At 38.4% G+C, this 21,401-nt stretch overlaps 1 protein-coding gene across 2 annotated transcripts in view; it reads left to right on the top strand.

The window, feature by feature from the left end:
* The window catches only part of ascc3 (activating signal cointegrator 1 complex subunit 3), an 854,735-nt gene that overhangs the window by 39,778 nt on the left and 793,556 nt on the right, over positions 1-21,401 (top strand). For both annotated transcript variants that reach the window (XM_051925342.1, XM_051925343.1), the window contains exons 2-3: positions 2,824-2,972; positions 21,229-21,379. In XM_051925342.1, coding sequence (XP_051781302.1) covers positions 2,883-2,972; positions 21,229-21,379 — 241 coding nt within the window. In that variant the 5' untranslated portion in view covers positions 2,824-2,882. The remainder of the gene's footprint in view (positions 1-2,823; positions 2,973-21,228; positions 21,380-21,401) is intronic.

The raw sequence follows: 21,401 nt of genomic DNA, 5'->3' as shown, positions 1-21,401 counted from the left end.
AGTTAGTGCAGACTACAGCTGAAGATCTGAAGTGGACGCGAGAAGTGGGTGAGTTGTTTATTAACATATTTTTGTGATTTTGAGTTTGTAAAATTATTGTTGGTCAGGTGTTTTTTTGCATATCGGCTTATTTTACAATATAAACTTTGAAGTAAACTTAGCAAAGTAAAATTTGATTTTTGGAGGATTGGTTTTCCAACTTGAATTACTGAGCAATGAATTCAGTGAGCATTTTCGTGATTTCAGTTCACACAAACAGGGCATTGCGCTGTTCTCTTACAATGTTGAGAATGTGCCTGAGAATATCCAAATGGAACTGATTGAAGTGCAGTCAGATTCTATTCTGAAGGCAAAATACAACGAAGTTGGTGTTCCAGGCTTGTAAGCTTACCTGCCACCCTCGTATGTGCAGATCCATAAGTTTGCATCGAGAGTACTATCAATGTTCGGAAGCACTTACCTTTGTGAGCAATTGTTTTTGTTAATGAAAGCTACCAAAACCCCACTTCGCTCAAGACATACCGTCGAGCACCTTTCATCCCTCATAAAAGTTGCAGCTGCACAAGATTTCAAGCCTGATATTGACAAACTGGTTACTGACAAGAGATGCCAAGTGTCGGGACAAAAGAAATAAATCTCACACTGTAAGGCTCCTATATAAGCAATGAATATAATATAATGAATATTATCAATCATCAAGACACTATATAAAAGCGGTCGGGATTGCAAAACGTGCAAAACGTAGCGGTGTTCCGCTTATCACAGACTTACTACTTGCGGCTTGCGGTACGAAGCGACGCGATGTGAGCAGAGTTCTGGTGCTCCCATCGTTCCCTTGCTTTTGTGCGCGATGCGCTGGAAAAATAGACAAAATTATGTGTCTGGAAATAATTAATGTTGATGGAGTACAAATGCCTCACCGCGTAGTAAATATCAGGGGAGATGGTGCTTGCTTATTCTCTTCTATAGCCTATTTAGTGCATGAAACTCCGTCTTTAGCGGTACAGATTCGGGCTGACATTGTACGACATGTTTTAAGTAATTGGTCAAGGTTTCAGCCATTTACAGTGATGCCGTCAGGAATCTCTTATACAAATGAGCTTCAGTATCTCACTGAAATGTCAAAGTCTCAAACTTATGGTACCAGTTCTGAGCTAATGGCAGCGGGAGAGTTGTTCCCCAATGAGTTTCAAGTATATTATTATGGAGTCCTACGCTCCAAGTTTGGACAGGCACTCGAGGGGATTAAAAAAACTTAGGTTTTCGGGAGATGTTATGAATGGGCACTTTGATGTTCTCATTCCCTACACTTACATGCCTGATGTACACATGGAGCGTACACAAATTGAGGATAAAAGTCAAGTCGCCTTAAAAGGAGGGTGAGCCTACTAATATAATAAGGACCTAGCTAAGAGGTTAAGACTCTAATTCTACACTGTTGTATGGAGACTGCATGGAAATAAATTGCTTTTCTTTAAACTTTAAGTGTTACATTTTTTAATGTTTTCAGTATTAGAAAGAAAGCTACAGTAACTTTGTATAATAGTATTTGTTACAGTACGGCCCGCTGACGCACGTATGGCAGTCGAAGTGGCCCACCAATGGTAGTGAGTTTGACATGCCTGCTGTAGCCTATCCCAGCTAGCATGTATGGTAATTTATAGTCCATCATGTGAAAAAATAGTTGCACAAATTAGGACATAAATAGCAATTCTCTAGTCCTCACCAAGTACTAAAGAAGTTAGAACAATAAACTTAAGTGAGGTTTAGATTTTAAGAAAGCATGTACAAAATGGAATAAACAAAGTGGGGGCCGTTGGCCACTAGAGGGCACAGGTGAAGTATATGTGCTCTGGTTCAAGCTGTATTTATCTTCATTCTTTCATTCTTAAAATTTGGAGAAATCTTGTAGTTTGAGTTACTCATATCTTGTTAGCAAGTTCAGCTTACTCCAAACCACAGATTAGCAAAGCCTGGCTGCCCATCATAAGTATCAAAACAATTTGATAAAAAACAAAAGACCCAGTTCTTCAATTATGATCTTAACTTGAATGTCACTTTTAAAACCAGCTACTTATAGCACCCCAGACTGTCTTGTTTCTACTTACATCATGATGCCTCCACACAGACAGCGACCAAAATGTATTTTTACTTGTGGCAACCCACTACTAACATCTGCTTAATGGTTCGAGTGTGACAAAGTTTAATGCAGTTGTATACATATATCACTGGCTGTGGTCAGCTAAACTTGTGTTACATTCTAAAGTGTATACTGTTTTGCACTTCAGAATAACCATGAAGGACAAACTGGTTATGTATTTGTTAGAGAAACTAATTGGAGGGTTCTAAATTAGGACTAAAAGCAAAATTTGAGAGTACCATTTTAATTCAGTATTTCAGGTGATTTTTGACAATATATTTTTACGTACATTGGAAAAAGTCCACACATCAGCATAACATAATCCTTTAAAAGTCATTTATTTTTTAAACTATTCTTCTTCAAGATGCTGATTGTGTGTTTATATTGAAGTAGAAGAGTTCTATGCACTCGTGTACAACAAAGCATTACAAAAAACATTGCTGTAAAAAAGTGCAGGTAGCCCTGCACTCGGTATTTAAAGCTGAGCTACAGAAAGTATACTTGGACTACGAGGTTTGCAAAGCTGGTAGTTCAGCAGACTACCTTACGCATTTATAGTTTGACCACTCTTCTTTTTTTTAACTGGATTTTAAAAGTTGTAAAGAAAAACTGTCGTTAATTTTAGTCTTTATTACTACTGTTTTACAGGTAAACAATATTTTAATGTGTGTTTACCCATCTAGATTTTGCAAATTGTGGCTGACTTTATTTCTGCAACAAGTGAATTGCTGAGTTTTGATTAATGGCTCAACCTCGGCTTACTGGAGCTCTCCGTTCCTTTTCAAATGTCAGCAGGAAAGATGATTACATTCTGCAGCCCTTTGATTTGAAGGTGAGTTTTTTTTTTTTTTGGTGCAGATTAAATTAACATTATTTTTCAGATTTAATAATTATATACCATTTAACTTTAATGTGTTTTAAATGTAGAAAAATATACAGATGTAATATTACAGGTGCTGGTCATAAAATTAGAATATCATGACAAAGTTGATTTATTTCAGTAATTCCATTCAAAAAGTGAAACTTGTATATTAGATTCATTCATTACACACAGACTGATGTATTTTAAATGTTTATTTCTTTTAATGTTGATGATTATAACTGACAACTAATGAAAGTCCCAAATTCAGTATCTCGGAAAATTAGAATATCAATTAAGACCAATGCAAAAAAAGGATTTTTAGAAATGTTGGCCAACTGAAAGGTATGAACATGAAAAGTATGAGCATGTACAGCACTCAGTATTTAGTTGGGGCTCCTTTGGCCTGGATTACTGCAGCAATGCGGCGTGGCATGGAGTCGATCAGTCTGTGGCACTGCTCAGGTGTTATGAGAGCCCATGTTGCTCTGATAGTGGCCTTCAGTGCTTCTGAATTGTTGTGTCTGGCGTACTGCATCTTCCTCTTCACAATACCCCATAGATTTTCTATGGGGTTAAGATCAGGCGAGTTTGCTGGCCAATCAAGAATAGGGATACCATGGTCCTTAAACCAGGTACTGGTAGCTTTGGCACTGTGTGCAGGTGCCAGGTCCTGTTGGAAATGAAATCTGCATCTCCATAAAGTTCGTCAGCAGCAGGAAGCATGAAGTGCTCTAAAACTTCCTGTGAACAGCCAGCCTCTTTAGCAATGACCTTTTGTGTCTTGCCCTCCTTGTGCAAGGTGTCAATGGTTGTCTTTTGGACAACTGTCAAGTCAGCAGTCTTCCCCATGATTGTGTAGCCTACAGAACTAGACTGAGAGACCATTTAAAGGCTTTTGCAGGTGTTTTGAGTTAATTAGCTGATTAGAGTGTGGCACCAGGTGTCTTCAATATTGAACCTTTTCACAATATTCTAATTTTCCGAGATACTGAATTTGGGACTTTCATTAGTTGTCAGTTATAATTATCAACATTAAAAGAAATAAACATTTGAAATACATCAGTCTGTGTGTAATGAATGAATCTAATATACAAGTTTCACTTTTTGAATTACTGAAATAAATCAACTTTGTCATGATATTCTAATTTTATGACCAGCACCTGTAATGGAGTTACTACATTCTGGTGGTATTTTTACTTTAATTTTTGTTTACTGATAGTAAAGTAAATCTGTTTTATGCAATAATATGTATATTTGGTAGATGTTGGCATAAATTCTATCTGGTGACAAAAAGGTATATTTAAAGAATTAAAATAATTCTACTAAGATGTGAATCTACATAACACTGTTGCTTAGACTTATTAACATTCTTACTGTAGATTACTTGCTTTTTAGAATTTTTCATTTAAAAACATAATTTTTTGATGTTTTGTGATTTTTAAACTTGCAGATGTCAACACCTTTTGTCTTATAATTTTGCACTCAATGATGGGGTCGGTAATCAGTTATAATTTTCAATAGATAATCCTTATAAACTCATTAATAACTACTACGTTTATTATACTTTACATGTATCTGAAAAAGCTGAAAGTTTTAAGAAGCCAAAATATCTTTTGGTCGAATTCAATTTTCACATCTATTGGCTTTTTGATAGCAGGTGATATTTTTGTTATATGTGTAATGGGTAATTTAGGTACTTTAAAAACCATTAGTAGTATTAGCAAAGAGCTGAAATGACAACTGAAGATTGACTGTTCCTTTGGGAATGTATAAATTTTACGATTTAGACATCTGAATGCTAATGTGTCTTCTGACTACTATTATTTCCTTCTAGCCAATTTTACAGATTGCTTTTACTGACATTTTACTCTACTTTGTATGTGACTTTTTAAATATTTTAGAAATTATTATATACAAGGATCTCAGCAAACTTTTGCATGTGGGACACATGCTAATTTTACATTATAAAAATGAGTTTCTCTTAATACCTAAATTGTAATATATTTTTCTGGATAAAACAAACTTTTTTTGGATACAGCTTTTCATTGCATTGCTTCAATAAAGCAATGAAATATTGACTACATCTCTATACTGTAGAAATGAGACATCACTCTGGATGAACTGTTACTTCAGTTTAAATTTTAATTTACTTGTTTATGGAGTGAAATATTAGAGCACAGACCTTTTATATGACTGAAGGTCCGGTAACATATATTTTTACTGAAATAAACCAAAAAATAATTATTTTGGTCACTGCCTTTCTGAAAGTGGCATGCGTTTCCCAGGTATGAATGGGAAAGTAACAAGTGAAAGGTTAGTGGGAAATTCTGATTTAGTCTCTGATTTGAGTGAGTCACTGTACATAAAAGTTAGCATTAAAATGGAGCAGGATTAAATTGCCTAAATACCATTTTTTTTAAATGAACAAAATCAAAAACATGAAAACCTGAACAGCGTTTGAGATTTTCTTACTTTTTTGAAACCTCATTTATAGTGTTATAAGTAATCTTGATTTTCTTGAAACATTCACAAAGCTCTGGAGAAAGGGCTCTACCAGAGACTGCAAAGATGTCATTAACATAAGGTGGTAACTATTGTATTTTACAAAATATTCCAGTTTGTTATCACTATTTTTGGTATGACTTTATATTCACTGGATGGTCAAAGCTTTTGCCATCTCATTCATTAGCACTTTTTAAAATAGGGCTTTCCGATACAGTCATTCTCAGAAAACAGTACTGCCATGACTAGGGAAGCCCGTTAAAACATTATAATCAACGAGTGCCCCCAAACCTCAGTGCATTTGAATATTCATGGGACATTGTTGGAGCAGGAACATTAAACCAGTGTGGAATAATAGCAGTATCTTATTTAGCTTAGTGCTACATTGCATTTAAGAGTGCCATTTGGCTATTTGAAATTAAGTAATAAATGTTGAGTAGAGGCTGTCAACTGGATTATTTACAATCTGATTTTCATGGGATTCTGAATTTTTCACTATAATGATAACACTGCTGATTACAGGATTTATCGCAAAACTGTAGCGACAGGTAAATAATTTACCTTTCCGCATTTATTCAATATTCAAAATTTACAAAATACAAGTTAGATGCATACAGGTAAGTAGCACAACAAGTGCCATGGAAAGCAACTGTTCTTTGCCAGCCATTTTGAAAAATATTTTTCTTCTTTATCAGTCTAGCGCCATAGTCTCTTTACCTCACAAGCTTGTTTATCAGCTCTTCCTCTCTATCCCTTTTGTATACGTGTCTTTACTTTCCGCCTTTTCAGGCAGAATGTTTAAAGGTTGTGAGATGAGAGCTGAGGAAAACTTGAGGAAAACAAAAGCTGTCGGTGATGCATCAATGATGTCGCTTCACTTACTGTTGCAATAAAGCTATGATAAAGATCAACAGGCCTATCACTCCACACAGAATTCACACTTGGGTGAACTTTTATCATTTTACTACACAATCATGTGGTGACCCATCACAAACATTTATGTTGCATAGTTTAAGGAACACTGCTCTATTATGTTGAAAGGGAGGTTTGGAAAATTGGAGAACTGAGCACAAAGTATTTTTCAGACATTTAACAGAAATGCTGGTACCATACTGTTTTTAAAATTGGGATTATCAGTGTGTCTTCCTTACTAGTATTCCACGCAACTCTAGTCACTAGCTGACACATGGGAACTTTAGTACCTTTTATTTATTGAGTTATTTTTTTTTATTAACCTATATCAGATCCAATTTAAAGTGCACTATTCATATTTGCTGCATTTCAGAAATGGGCTAAGTTCCCTATATGACTTTGTATTAGTCACATTTCTTCTCAAACTTATGGCAAGTGGATGTCATTTGTTTTGTCTCTTAGACATGCATTTTAAGAGACCTCTTTTTTTAAAAGAATGTTCCATTATGAAAAAATAGACATTGAGTGTGTTTACATGCACGCACAAAACTGGTATAAGTTGAGTAACCTGATGAGTAACCTGATTAAAGCAGAAACCTGGTTTCTTAAAAATTCCTGTTTACATATGCAAGATCACTTAGACATAGACTTAGTTCTTCTCACCAGGCGGCACATTGGGCGGCCATTGATCGCTATCAGGCTCAATAAGCAACAGAGGCCTCAGTTTTGTCCCATGCCAAGTTGACTGCATGAAGGTGTGCTGCCAGGTTTGCCTTAGTCGCTCTTGCTTCCATTTTCCATGCCACAATGCTACCAAGGTAGGTGAAGTGATCCACTTCCTTGAGGTGCTGTTCACCAAAGTAGATGGGGTTGCTGACATTGGAGTACCCAGCATGCAGAATCTTGCTTTTTCAATGCACTGATTTGCAACTCAACTTTTGCTGCCTCATTCTGCACCGCTGCTGTATACCCACTGAGTGCTCACTGACTGGCTCTGAGCAAGGCAATATCGTCGGTGAAGTCCAAGTCTGCAAGCCTCAGGCCATCTTGTTGCGGCAGACCAAAGAGTAATGAGCAAAAGAATGTCACATTGAGAAGTCCATGGTCAGGAGGAAGAGGAACAGCGATAGCACACACCCTTGGATCACACCTGTATCGATCTAGAAGAACTAGTAGCTCAACTGAAGGTATTCTGGAAGATGTTGACAAATTGTTGAGTAATGCTGTATGAGCGTGGAGTCTTCCACAGTGTTTCTCGATTGATACTATCAAAAACCTTAATAAAATTGATGAAATTAATAGACAGCTTTTGCTGTAGCTTGATACTTTGTTTGTAGGATAAAAACCTGCTCCACACAGGATTGTCCTCTGCGGAATCCAGCTTGTTCTTCACAGAGCTGCCCATCAACCACTCACCACAATTGTCTGAGAAGAACTAAACCGAAGACCTTCCCAGGAACAGAGAGGAGCTTTATCCTGCACCTGTTGTTGCAGTTGGACAGGTTTCCCTTTTTTGGTAACATGATGATAACTCCTTGACTCCAGTCTTGACATACAGCTGATTTCTCCCAGCATGTGTTCAGTAGGACAGTCAGCTCATCAATGAGAGCTTTGTAGCCGTATTTCAACATCTCCGGTGATATCTTGTCGAGTTGTCATTGTTAACTACAGCAATCACCACCCTAGTCTCTGCCAGGATATTTGGGACAGTATCCACCTGCAGGTCCTCTTTCAGGGAAGTAAAGCTTCTGGAAATGTTGACATTGGTTCTGGTTAGATCAGAGTTTCCTTAAAGTGTTTGATCCAACATTTTTCTTTTTCCTCGGTGGTCAGGAGCATGTGCCCATCCATGCCTTTGATAGGGGCTCCATGCCCGCTAGATGACCCAGTCAGCTCCTGTATGATCTAGTAAAGGGTATTGGTGTCATTGCAGTGAACTGACTCTTAGCTCTTCTTCTCAATCCATGCTTGCATGTCATGCCTACAGCTTCCCTTAACCATACAGTTGGCCATCCAATATTACTCTTCTGCTGTTTCGCATACTGGGCCTGCTGAGGCTTGATCTTATGTCTGCTTCTAATTCTTCCTCATATCGACTAGATGCCATGTAGCACTTACTATTCCTAATAGACATCACGTTATCCTTGACTGTTCTTTTACTTCTAAAATACTGAAAGAATCTCCTTGGGTCATCTTTCGCTTTGTCTACTATATTCCTATCGAACTGCCATTCAGCCTCTGTAATATCCTTCTTAATGGTTGCCCTCATGTTCTCATATAGTGCTACAATTCACATTGGAATAGGGCTGGGCAATAAAACGAAATAACTTTTCCTCAATAGAAATATAAGACGTGATTGATAGAACTCATTCCATCCATGTTTTGACAGACAACACAAAAAGCCAATGATGATGAGAATAGCACTGTATAGAACCAATTATTTGGCTGGAATATAGCCACGTCAGGTTAGGTTGACGCAGACACCACTGAGAATAGGAGTAGTAGCTGCCAACAGCACACATGCTAAAGTTTGTGCTACTAGAGCTGTGCGCACCAGTATGTCAGGAGTGGGAGTGAGATAAAACAGAAAATGTTAATGAAAACTAGAAAAAAAATCAGCATTACCAATGAAGACACTACAACAGACACACTCCATGGCTCAAAATATGAGGACATTGTTGCAAGGAAGGGTCCAAGGAATTTGATAGTGTAGAGGTATTTTGGTTATTTATCCTCCTTAGCATTACATTTTATTCCAAAAAAACATAAAAAGCAATGCATTTTTTGGCATGAAAATTACATTTTTATTAAATATCAAAATTATAACAATGATACAAATAACAATAGTCATCTATATATATAATTCTCTAAGCCGACAGAACAGGCAAGACAACCATGGGATACACACGATATAGCCACGCCCGCCAACTCACAGAGACCCGCCCACCAACGCTAAGACGATGGGATATGCCGACAACACAGAGCCACGCCCACCAACTCTAAGACCATGGGACAAGAACGCCTAAGCCTGTTACCAGCGTGTAAAACCATAGCAGCTTTTAACTCACAAACTGCAACAACTCACCAAACAAGGACACCCTGTCTCTCGAGGCATTCACACTGCCGGAAGACAACCATGGGATATGCAAAAAATAGCCATGTCAGTCAACTCACAAAGCCCAGCCCACCAACTCGAGCACGCGTCCACCCATGCTCTCAAGGCATTCAAAGTGCCTGCTCATGTGCCCGGACGCAACAACTCACCAACTCGCTTTCGTCTCTGCTAAAGTACACATGCACCACTGAGCCACTTTGACTTTTCATTATTATTTTCGGTTTCGGCTGCATTTCTATATATCAGGCATGTCAAACACGCGGCCCACAACAGAAATCTGTGCGGCCCGCATGACAGATCCTAGTTAGCACTAAACTTGTACAAAATAATTACTATCATTTGTAATTGAATCATTCTGCATCTTCGGTGTTACTTATTGACTTTTCTTACTTCTGCCTTCTGACAAAAGCGCGTTTTCCCATGGCATTATGGTACCAGAAAAGTCATCTGCTAGTATAGCAACGAGCCTTGTCCAAAGTTGTGAGAGCCGTGACATCACAACTGAAGTGCTAGGCTGCAGCAGCCTGGCAGCAGGGGTGGCCTTAGGCATGTGCATACTGTGCACCTGCACAGAGCAGCCACGCCGGTATATGTTGAATATAAAACAGAAAGAGAAAATAATGACACAGCTGACGGCAATGTGGCCGAAAAACATTGTGTTTCTTGTTAATTAGTACGCTGTATTTAGTAATATCGCTTGAGTCAGAGCAGTAAGCTATATGTAGTATTATAACGTTCTGCCGTAATGAAAATATCATGGGCCGCCACTTGGTTTTCAAGTTACGGACATGCGCATATAGAAGTGTGTCATGAGCACAAGGCGGCTATGCAGTGTCCGCAACGGACGGGCGAAGGTACACCGATTCTTTCTCTGCCCAGGGCCGCCACGAGCCTAGAGCCGCTACTGGCTGGGCTGCTGAGACTGGCCACTGGGCAGAACTGACCATCACGTGTAGTAATAGCTCGCATATTTTCACGTTTTTTTGCTCTAGTTTTATGTAATTTTGTGCTAGTATTGTAACGAACAGTTAGTGCAGACTACAGCTGAAGATCTGAAGTGGACGCGAGAAGTTGGTGAGTTGTTTATTAACAAATTTTTGTGATTTTGAGTTTGTAAAATTAGTGTAGGTCAGGGGGCTTTTTGCATATCAGCTTATTTTACAATATAAACTTTGAAGTAAACTTAGTAAAGTAAAATTAGATTTTTGGAGGATTTGTTTTTCAACTTGAATTACTGAGCAATGAATTCAGTGAGCGTTTTCGTGATTTCAGTTCACACGAACAGGACTTTCCGCTGTTTATGTCACCATACTCTTACAACGTTGAGAATGCACCTGAGAATATCCAAATGGAATTGATTGAACTGCAGTCCGATTCTATTCTGAAGGCAAAATACAACGAAGTTGGTGTGCCAGGCTTGTATGCTTACCTGCCATCCTCGTATGTGTAGATCCTTAAGTTGGCATCAAGAGTATTGCCTATGTGCGGAAGCACTTACCTTTATGAGCAATTGTTTTCGTTAATGAAAGCTACCAAAACCCCACATCGCTCAAGACTTACCATGGAGCACCTTTCATTCCTCATAAAAGTTGCAGCTACACAAGATTTCAAGCCTGATATTGACGAACTGGTTACTAACAAGAGATGCCAAGTGTCGGGACAAAAGAAATAGATCTCGCACTGTAAGACTCCTATATAAGCAATGAATATAATATAGTAATATAAGGACCTAGCTAAGAGACTAAGACTCTAATTGTACGCTGTTGTACGGAGATTGTATGGAAATAAATTGCTTTTCTTTAAACGTTTCAGTATTGGAAAGAAAGCTACAGTGACTTTGTATAATAGTATTTGTTACAGTGCGGCCCGCTGACGCACGTATGCCAGTTGAAGCAGCCCACCAATGGTAGTGAGTTTGACATGCCTGCTATATATAATCTACCAAGTCGTCCGACCATGGGATACAAACGACAGAGCACCGCCCAACAACTCGGAACTGATACAGAGACACGCCCACCAACTCTAAGAGCATGGGACGAGAACGCCTGCTCGCCTGACTGTTACCAGCGTTCACCGCAATGTACTGGAGTGTAAAACCATCACAACTGCTAACTCACAAACTGCAACAATTCACCAAACACCGCATCAGACGCTTTCTATATCTAAGAAGATGTCCGATACTGCACGCGCGCTACACTGAATGGATCAATGTGTGTCTACCCGGCGCCGACAGGCGTGGGTAAGCTATTGAACCCCATTTGTGATGGGGACTGGGGCTTGCAATTGTTCCCCATGAACGAGGAATTCCTAGTAAGTGCGGGTCATACGCTCGCACTGATTATGTCCCTGCCCTTTGTACACCCCGCTCGTTACTACCATGGTTGGGTGACTTGGTGGATTATATATAGAAAAGCAGCCGGAACCACAAAGGACAATGAAAAGACATTGTGGCTCAGAGGTGCATGTGGACTGTAGCATAGACAAAAGCGACTCAGGTGAGGAGTTGGGGGCGGGCACATGAGCAGGCAGTGCGTACTGAACGATGATTGTATGTTGGTTCGTAGCGTGCATTGTTGCAATGTTACTTTTCTTGGTGGTTTATTAAATTACGGATTTTTCAAATGTTCATTTTTTCCCTGTGCTTAAAAATCATTAAAAAAGCGGTGTGATTATGCGGCGTATGCTACGCCGTGGATTGGCTAGTGATTAATAAAAATATGTAAACAATGATAACACAAATAATAACAGCAATAATAATACTACTAATGGTGCCAAGACAGTATATCATCTCAAAATGAGTCCTTTGTGTGGTAAATCTTAAAGCACTGTGAAAGACACAATCCAACGTCCCAGTCGGGAGAATAATAGTGCGTTTCTTTTCGGGTTTTCTTTCCAGATTTATCAGTTTTTGAACAGCACACTGTACAGGTATGAGTTGGATTCTGATTTTTTTCTATTGGAGGTCTACCAATAAGATGCTTTAGTGGTAGTGTGGATGGTGAATGTGCAGCAATGATTTGTCCTACAAGCTGGCTCTTTTAAACGTTTGCAGTTTCTGCAGCTTTTTGTTTGTATAACACTAATGCATTCCATAAACACTGTTCCACCACATGACGAAATATCTTTTTGTAGTATTTCTTTTGTTGCCTCTGCATAACGGGATAGAAAGTTAATTCTTGATCCACATGATCTACAGTGCCCATCATGCTATTGTACGTGCAACCACAGCACAAGGCTTTTCAACCTGCTTGATGCCTTTTGCTTGTACAGTGACTGCAGCTGCATTGTAGCTGTACAATGCTTAGAAGACAAACATCTTTCTTCTCTTTCCATTTCAGCGCAAGCACTTTACCTGTTTGCCAGGCTATTAGCGAACCTCTATGTAATTCAGCTCTGCCAAAGTTTTCAGGCATGCCACAACAGTTGGGACCCAGTGTTCCATATGTGTCAGTCATTCTTTGCAGGAAGATGTCAAATAGCTCTGGCGAATATAAAAATTGTCCATGGCTACCCAGTAATTTTGATCCAGCAGAGCATCTATCAAAGTCAAGTCCGATGACGTAGCAAAGCTGTACTGATTGTATATCTGATGAAACATTGACCCTTTCAATGTGAAAACAACCAATTTCCAAATGTATCCCATTTTAGATTCACAAAGCTCATAAAACTTCATGGCCAAATGTTGCTCTTTTTGATGCCATGTACTGTATCTGTGACACACTGCCCTTATAAGCCATGAGAGTTTCATTGATGCTGACATCACAGTCCTGAACGTAAACGCTCCAAAATTTTTTCTACAATGGCCTGTTTTATCTCCCAAATTTTCTCCAGTTTGGGTGCTAGATGGGTATTCTCACCAAAGTTTTCATTGTTGGTAAAGTGCAGATATTTCATAATTAGTGAAAACCTACAGTTAGAAATAATTTCTCCAAAGAACGGTGTTGCCAAAATTTTGTTTTTGAAACAGTACCATCTCTGCTTAGGTTTTACTACAAGTCATTGTAATTTCAATAAGCCCAAAAAGGCCCAGATATTATCAGCAGTTACTGGTTCCCAACTTTTTGAACGAGATAACTGCTTAGGTGTATGATAATTTGCAGACACTGTTCAGCAAAACAATTTGTCTCGACAATAATTCTGTTGATCACGTCATCATCCAGGAGTAACTTCCTATAAGTGAGTGGATCTTGGCTGTTAACGTTCTCTGTTATTTCTGGCTGCTCCACAAAATGAAAACGAGGTGGAGCTGGTTTATTTAAAGCGGGGCAACAGACAGCCAGAAGCGAGGATCACTTTTGGATTGATCACTTTTCTACTCACTATCTGTTTCAGTTTCACCACCTGAGGACAGATTCACTTCCTCATCACTGCTGATGAGAACTTTATCGATCCACCTATAATGTTGCCTGAGTAATGCTTGAGACTTATACTGACAGCTCTTTTGCAACCTGAGTGATTCTCGGTTCTAATACTTACGCAAGATGCATCTGTAGAGTTGCCCGAGTGAAGCTTTTAGCATGGTTTTCACAGTGCGAGTAACGCTCGGGTCTAACACTAACTAGGTTAAAGTCTGACAAGAAGCAAAGTAGTGTGTACTGCACATTGTGTCGAAAGCATGTTTCCACAAAGACCGATATCACCAATCTTTTGTACCATCTGAAGCAGTGCCATCCTTTAAAACATGCACAATGCAGACTTTAGTGCACTAATGGGGATTTCTTGTGCCTTTTTTTGCCTTGGAGCATAAGCTGACCACAGTTGAGTGGATATGACAATTTTGTTTTTGTTCTCCTTCGTTTACATTTGAAAGCTGCTCGAATTTATACTCGGGATATGTACAGAATGTTTTTTGTCTATTTATTTGTGGGTTTGTTTCCCAGTGATTTAATATAGTTTGAATCTATACAATGGAATACAATGGAAAGAACATAGGTAGTTTTTTTGAGATTTTATTTTGTATTAACACCTACTTTATTTTTTTGGAACTGACCAAAGAATTTACTTTGTGTTAGTGCTGGGCGGTATACCGGTTTATACCAAAAAACGTTTTTTATTTTTGTTATGATATGGGTTTTTCTTATACCGCAACACCGGTTTAAATAGCCTAAACAACGTTCGGAACCTGGCGCAGTGGGAAACTGTTTAAGGGGGGACCTTTTTCACTGCTGCACCGCTAAACATGCTTGCAACGGAGTACGTGCGTTAGTGGAGGTATTGAACGATGAAAATTGACAGAGAACATTTGAAACTGAAGCTGTAGCAGATGATAAAGTTGAACATGATGACACAGAAGAACTTTTGGCGAAAAAAGGAGCCGTGTCTGTTGTCTTTGGTTTTTAACACTAGAATTACCAGAGCCTATGAAAAAAACTCGTAAAGCCGTCCCACCTTAAATTGCTTCGCACCTCTCCATCAGCATCTTTTGTCCCGTAAATGTGTCGATAAGCATGAAGCAGCCTAATATCACATCCCCCACTGCCTCACAGTTTTCTCAGCTCAAGTCTGTTTGCCTGAGTGTCAGTTGCTTGGAGTTGTGTAGAGTGAGAAGTCAAGCAAAATGACACCTTTTATAAATACTATATTGTTATTTGGAACACATGCATTTCATGTATGTTCTGTGTCTACAACAATCTATATAAACACATCGTTAAAACAGAAACTTTTTTCATGTTTTAGTAATAATTGACAAAATGTTGACATGAGGGCGGCACGGTGGCGCAGTGGGTAGCGCTGCTGCCTCGCAGTTGGGAGACCTGGGGACCCGGGTTCGCTTCCCGGGTCCTCCCTGCGTGGAGTTTGCATGTTCTCCCCGTGTCTGTGTGGGTTTCCTCCGGGCGCTCCGGTTTCCTCCCACAGTCCAAAGACATGCAGGTTAGGTGGATTGGCGATTCTAAATTGGCCCTAGTGTGTGGGTGTGTTTGTGTGTGTCCTGCGGTGGGTTGGCACCCTGCCCAGGATTGGTTTCCTGCCTTGTGCCCTGTGTTGGCTGGGATTGGCTCCAGCAGACCCCCGTGGCCCTGTGTTCGGATTTAGCGGGTTGGAAAATGGATGGATGGATGTTGACATGAAGTGTATAATGTGTTAAGCCTGAATTCCAAATATCAAATAAACACTTTCACGAAAGGTACAAATATAACAGAACAAGTGCGCTTCTATTCAAGAATATAACTGCAGAAAAAGAACCCGCGTTAAGGTGCGACATTGACACGCATTTGCTACGACCGCTTTGGTGGTGCAACGGTATCAACTGTTGACTGGTAATCAAAACTTTATGGGTTCGACCCCAGACGAGTCCGTTTTGAGAAGTGAGCTGCTCTTATTCTTACTATTTTAGAATAAAAACATACATTTGATTTCAGTCTGTAACAGCCAGTGTAAATTTATGATAGTTGTAAAGGTTACCTTTGTTTTTTTTATTCAGTTTTATTCTCTCAGTCGATGAAATGTATTAATCATATGGGGCACAGTGGTGTGGAGGGTGCACTACTGCGTCGCAGCAAGGGGGTCCCGGGTGTTCCCTGCCTTGAATTTGTATGTTTTTCTGGTGGGTTTACTCGGCGTGCTTCAGTTTTTTTCAAAGTCATGTAGGATATAGGGTTTTGTTATGCTATATTGACCCTGCTAGTGTATGTATTGCTCGTATTCACCCTGCGATGTGCTGGCGCCCTGTTCAGGATTTGCTCCTGCCTTGCACACAGTGCTTGCTGGGATGGGTGCAACCTTGAATGGATGGCATAATTAAACATGTATAACAAAGATTTTTTTAAAGTTCTGAACACTCTGTGGTCTAAGTTTATAACTAGTTTTAATTTCACAAAGATGTTTATCATGTGGTGATTGGTTATGTGGAGAAAGAAAAAGGAAGGATAGGAACTGGGGGTTTGGTACGTCAGACAGAGACAGCACGCATGCAATAAAGAAAGCCCACTCAGAAGAACATCCATTAAATTCTGTGTTTGTGTTTCCGACCACCAGATCACGAACCCAATATTTACGTTAAACCTGTGCGATACCCATTCATACATCCAATTTTTTGGAGCCTTGTCACACCTGCCGTAAAGTTCTCTACAATGAACGTACACCTGGTGACCCCTTACTGCGAGGGAGCAGCACTGCTGTGCATGTTTAATACTTGCTTTAATGCATTTCATCATGAAAATTTATCTTAGTATTCTACATTTTCAGAGAGCAGGAATATCATGAAGTGAATGTATTCTGTGCGGCGATCGCTGCCTGCACCTCCTCTTAGTGCTAGAGGAAGTCAGTTTAAGAAGCGCGTAGCGATTAACAACTGAGTCGGGGAACACTTAACACAAAACATTTTACGTGCTACATTAACTTATGACGGGGTTTGAGAAAATCTGGTAAGCTAAACATTGATTTTAGGATGAAGTTTAGTTTATGATATTCTACTTTAATGACAAAATAAACTATGAGAATAAAGTGGAAATGTCGACTTTAATCTCGACATAAGCGTTGATTTGAAAGTGGAAATGTTGAGAATAAAGTCAACATGTCTACTTTATTCTCGATATATAGTTTTTTTTTTCTTCACTGTGTCCGTATTTTCTTTTCTTCAACGTGGCCCTAATACGCTTCCATAGGGCTATACCACAAATAGCATTATAAATGTAAGTTGCTGTTTTATTATTTATGTACAGTAATCCCTCCTCCATTGCGGGGGTTGCGTTCCAGAGCCACCCGCGAAATAAGAAAATCCGCGAAGTAGAAACCATATGTTTATATGGTTATTTTTTTATTGTCATGCTTGGGTCACAGATTTGCGCAGAAACACAGGAGGTTGTAGAGAGACAGGAACGTTATTCAAACACTGCAAACAAACATTTGTCTCTTTTTCAAAAGTTTAAACAGTGCTCCATGACAAGACAGAGATGACAGTTCTGTCTCACAATTAAAAGAATGCAAACATACCTTCCTTTTCAAAGGAGTGCGCTTCAGGAGAACTGAATGTCAGAAAGTGAGAGAAAACCAAACAAATCAATAGGGCTGTTTTGCTTTTAAGTATGCGAAGCACCGCCGGTACAAAGTTGTTGAAGGCGGCAGCTCACACCCCCTCCGTCAGGAGCAGGGAGAGAGAGAGAGACAGAGACAGAGGAAAACAAACAGTCAATAATCAATATGTGCCCTTTGAGCTTTTAAGTATGCGAAGCACCGTACAGCAAGTCGCTTCACGAAGCAGCTGCACACAGAAGGTAGCAACTCTTTCAGCATTTTTAGACGAGCGTCCGTATCGTCTAGGTGTAGGAACAGCCCCCCTGCTCACATCCCCTACGTCAGGATCAGAGAAAGTCAGCGCAAGAGAGAGAGAGAGAGAGAAACAAAAGTAAGTTGGGTAGCTTCTCAGCCATCTGCCAATAGCGTCCCTTGTATGAAATCAACTGGGCAAACCAACTGAGGAAGCATGTACCAGAAATTAAAAGACCCATTGTCCTCAGAAATCCGCGAACCAGCAAAAAATCCGCGATATATATTTAAATATGCTTACATATAAAATCCGCGATAGAGTGAAGCCGCGAAAGGCGAAGCGCGATATAGCGAGGGATCACTGTATATAGCTTAGCTTGAAGCAAGGTCCATATTAATGCAGTTTGGCTTAATGATGGTTCAGTTGGTAAAGATGTCATCACCAAGTTGCACTTGTTTAATTTAATTTTATTTTAATGTGGTGAATACTGTGTAATGCACCTGGGCTTGAAGTCTTGGAAGTAATTGTATTACTGTTGCACTATTATTTATTTTATTATTATTTATTAGTTTAAATATTATGCAGTTTAATGATGGTAAAGTTGTTTAAAAAGTCACTTTAACGTGTCAGTGGACAGAGATTGTTAACATTAACAAAGTGTAGCAGGTTTATAAAAAATATTTACTATTTATTCCTTTTCTAAGACATGTTCAGTGCAATACAACTTTTGACAAGCACCTCTGGATATTTTACTAAGTCTAAATGCCTCTTTGGATTGTTGAAAATATGTTGTCAAAATTTTAGTTTAAGTTGTTTGCAAACTTTGTTCAATAAAAAGGCTCTATATTTTGACTGCATCTGTCATGCAATGTGATTCCTTCTCTTCATTAGTGCCACCCCCTTGAAAACTATCACTTTATGGGGCCATGCAAACCTGTATTGATACTTGTGTGCACATTAAAATTTTTTTGTATACAATGTACAATTCTCATGACAATGGAATAGGGTATTCTTAGCCACTAATTGCAGAGGAAAATGTGGTTAACATTCACTCATGCATAGGGAAAAAAATACCGTCCAATACCGTGAAACTGGTATAATTTTGAATTATACAGTGATATAGAATTTTGGTCATACCGCCCAGCACCACTTTGTGTTGTCCTGTAAAACCTGAAAGCTTTAAGATTTTAGTTTTAGGATTTTAGAATTTTAGAATTAAGATTTTATTTATTTATTTATTTTGTTGGAGTTGACCTTCAAATTTAGTGTGTTCTCCCATAAAACTTGAGCTTTTCACTGGTCAGAATTAATATTTTAGTTAAACATATATACCTTTTTTATTTATTTGAAATAGAGTTATATAATGTTCTATACTACATTTGTCACGTTCAGCTTCTGACAGAAATTAAATAACATTTAAACCAAAATGAACCTTATGATATCTTAACATCTTACTTAGGAATAAAAAGAAACCTTTAAGTTTGACAGAAATAGTGATTGATCTATATTGTGATATGTATCGATTATTGTGGTATGACTTTTTTCAATATTGCCCAGCCCTGTATTAGAGTTATTAATCTTATAAATCTTATACAGGTTTGTTTTCTTTTGCAGCGTCTTTATCAACTGTTTATTAACCTACTTCATAGTTTTTTTTTTAATTTCCTACTATTTCCAAATTTATTTATGTACAGTACCTGTTCAACATTATATGTAAAACATTTTTAAACCTGTTCCAGTGCTCCAAGACTTTCTCTGGACTTAAAAGCTTATCGCAATCTATTCTCCTTGGACTTTTTCACATATGTTCAAAATTTGCCCTACCAAAATTAAACTTAACAGTTTTATTCTTAGCATCTGCACTCTTCCAAAACACTGAGAACTGTATTATATTATGGTCACTTGACCCTAATGGTTAAATCACCTCTACACCATCAATTCTATTCTGATTATTAAAAAAATCCTAAATCCAGACAGGCTTTCCACAGTGTTGGTGATTTGACATACTGTGTTAAAGAATAGTCACTGATTACTTCTAAAAACTACATCTCCCAGCATTCGTTCCTAAATGGGCACCGATACAGAGGGCTGCTGCCATCTCATGTCCTGGGGAATAATCTGTCCCCTGCAGCATCTTTTATTCCCACTGGGCTGTCTGTCCATCTCCTCTGGCCATTTCTTTCGGGTCTGGCTTCTTCCATTCAACTGGCCGGTGGCATTTACAGCAGGAATGGCTTAAAAATAACATGGCATAACAAACGTTAATGTCCTGGAGTGACTGAATCAGCGTCCAGATCTCAGTCTAATTAATTAATTTGGAATTAATTTTGGAATTGCCCCCAAATTTGCAAAATACTTATGCAATCAATATTTTCTGTTTTATATTTGTAAGTAAATGAAGAGATCTGTTTTCACTTTGACATTAAAGAGTGTTTTTTCTGTTGATCTATATCAAAAAGCCCATTGAAATCCACTGTGTTTCAAAGATGTATAATAATCAAATGTGAAAACTAGTAATACTTTTAATATATTAATATTATTAATGTATATATTCTAATACTTTGTAATACTTTTTCATATGCATTATATATCTTCACTAATTCCATAATCCATCCACAAAACATGCACTTAAGTCCAAAATAAGCATATAGATAAAGAAAAACCTAATCATTAAAGAAAAATAGTGATTAGCTTGACCTTTACTACTAATCAAAACCAAATTTTCTGGTACAACAGACATTCAGAATCATTAGTATGTTTCTTTTCTGTTGCTGGTTTTTTGGTTGTTCAGCTATGTGCAGGTGACATGGCTTAGAGAAAAGGTCCGGAAGCTGGATGGTGTGATGAAGTCCAGGTATGTAGCACTCATGTGTTTACCATTATAATACCCAGCAAGCAGCAGGGTACTTTATCTTATTCAAATATTGTTTTTCAGGAATCAATCCAATTAATCATACCACTTCTGTATAACCAGCGTATTCTCACAAGTTCCTGATCGTTTAAAATATCTTCTGCTTCAACTTAATTTTGTTTCATAGTTTGTAACTGAATGTTTGTCTGAAATGTGCCTTTTCTCCAAACTTAAAATTAATCCATATTCACTAATATGCTTTTCCTTGTACAAACTATCATTTGTGAAAAAGTACAAGGTAAAATATGTGTGAGAATGGTGAAATAGCACAAAATCAAATGCTGTCCATGTCTGCACAACCATTTATTTAAAGAACAAACCATTTTTATGTACTGACTGTTTATTACCTCAAACTATACAGGTAATGTAGGGCAGTTTTGAGTGTTGCACCAGGAAGTAGCATTATGGAGTTGAGTCCTAATTTCATAGGCCAAAAACATTCTTTTTACTCTCTTGTTAATTAGTCCGGTTTAGTTAAGTATAACATCCAGTTTAGGGAGACCTACTAAATTTTGTCTTTTGGTCATGCAGCTTTGGATACGTGAATATAATTTCTGAATTTTTTTTTTTTTTTTTTTAGTCTAAGAGATTGAAAAGACAAGAAGTGTTTTCTAAAGCTAGCTTAACTTGGAAGAAGATTGTCCAATTCATCAATGAACACCTGGGCAAGAAAGAACAGCAGGTGGTAACTGAAGAATTGAGAGCAGTGCTGCGGGCAGCAAAAGAGATCGGTAATCATTTTATCTTCTTCAT

This window comes from Erpetoichthys calabaricus, chromosome 3 (genome assembly GCF_900747795.2).
Source record: "Erpetoichthys calabaricus chromosome 3, fErpCal1.3, whole genome shotgun sequence".
Taxonomy (NCBI): domain Eukaryota; kingdom Metazoa; phylum Chordata; class Cladistia; order Polypteriformes; family Polypteridae; genus Erpetoichthys; species Erpetoichthys calabaricus.
This window is presented reverse-complemented; position numbering and strand designations above follow the sequence as displayed.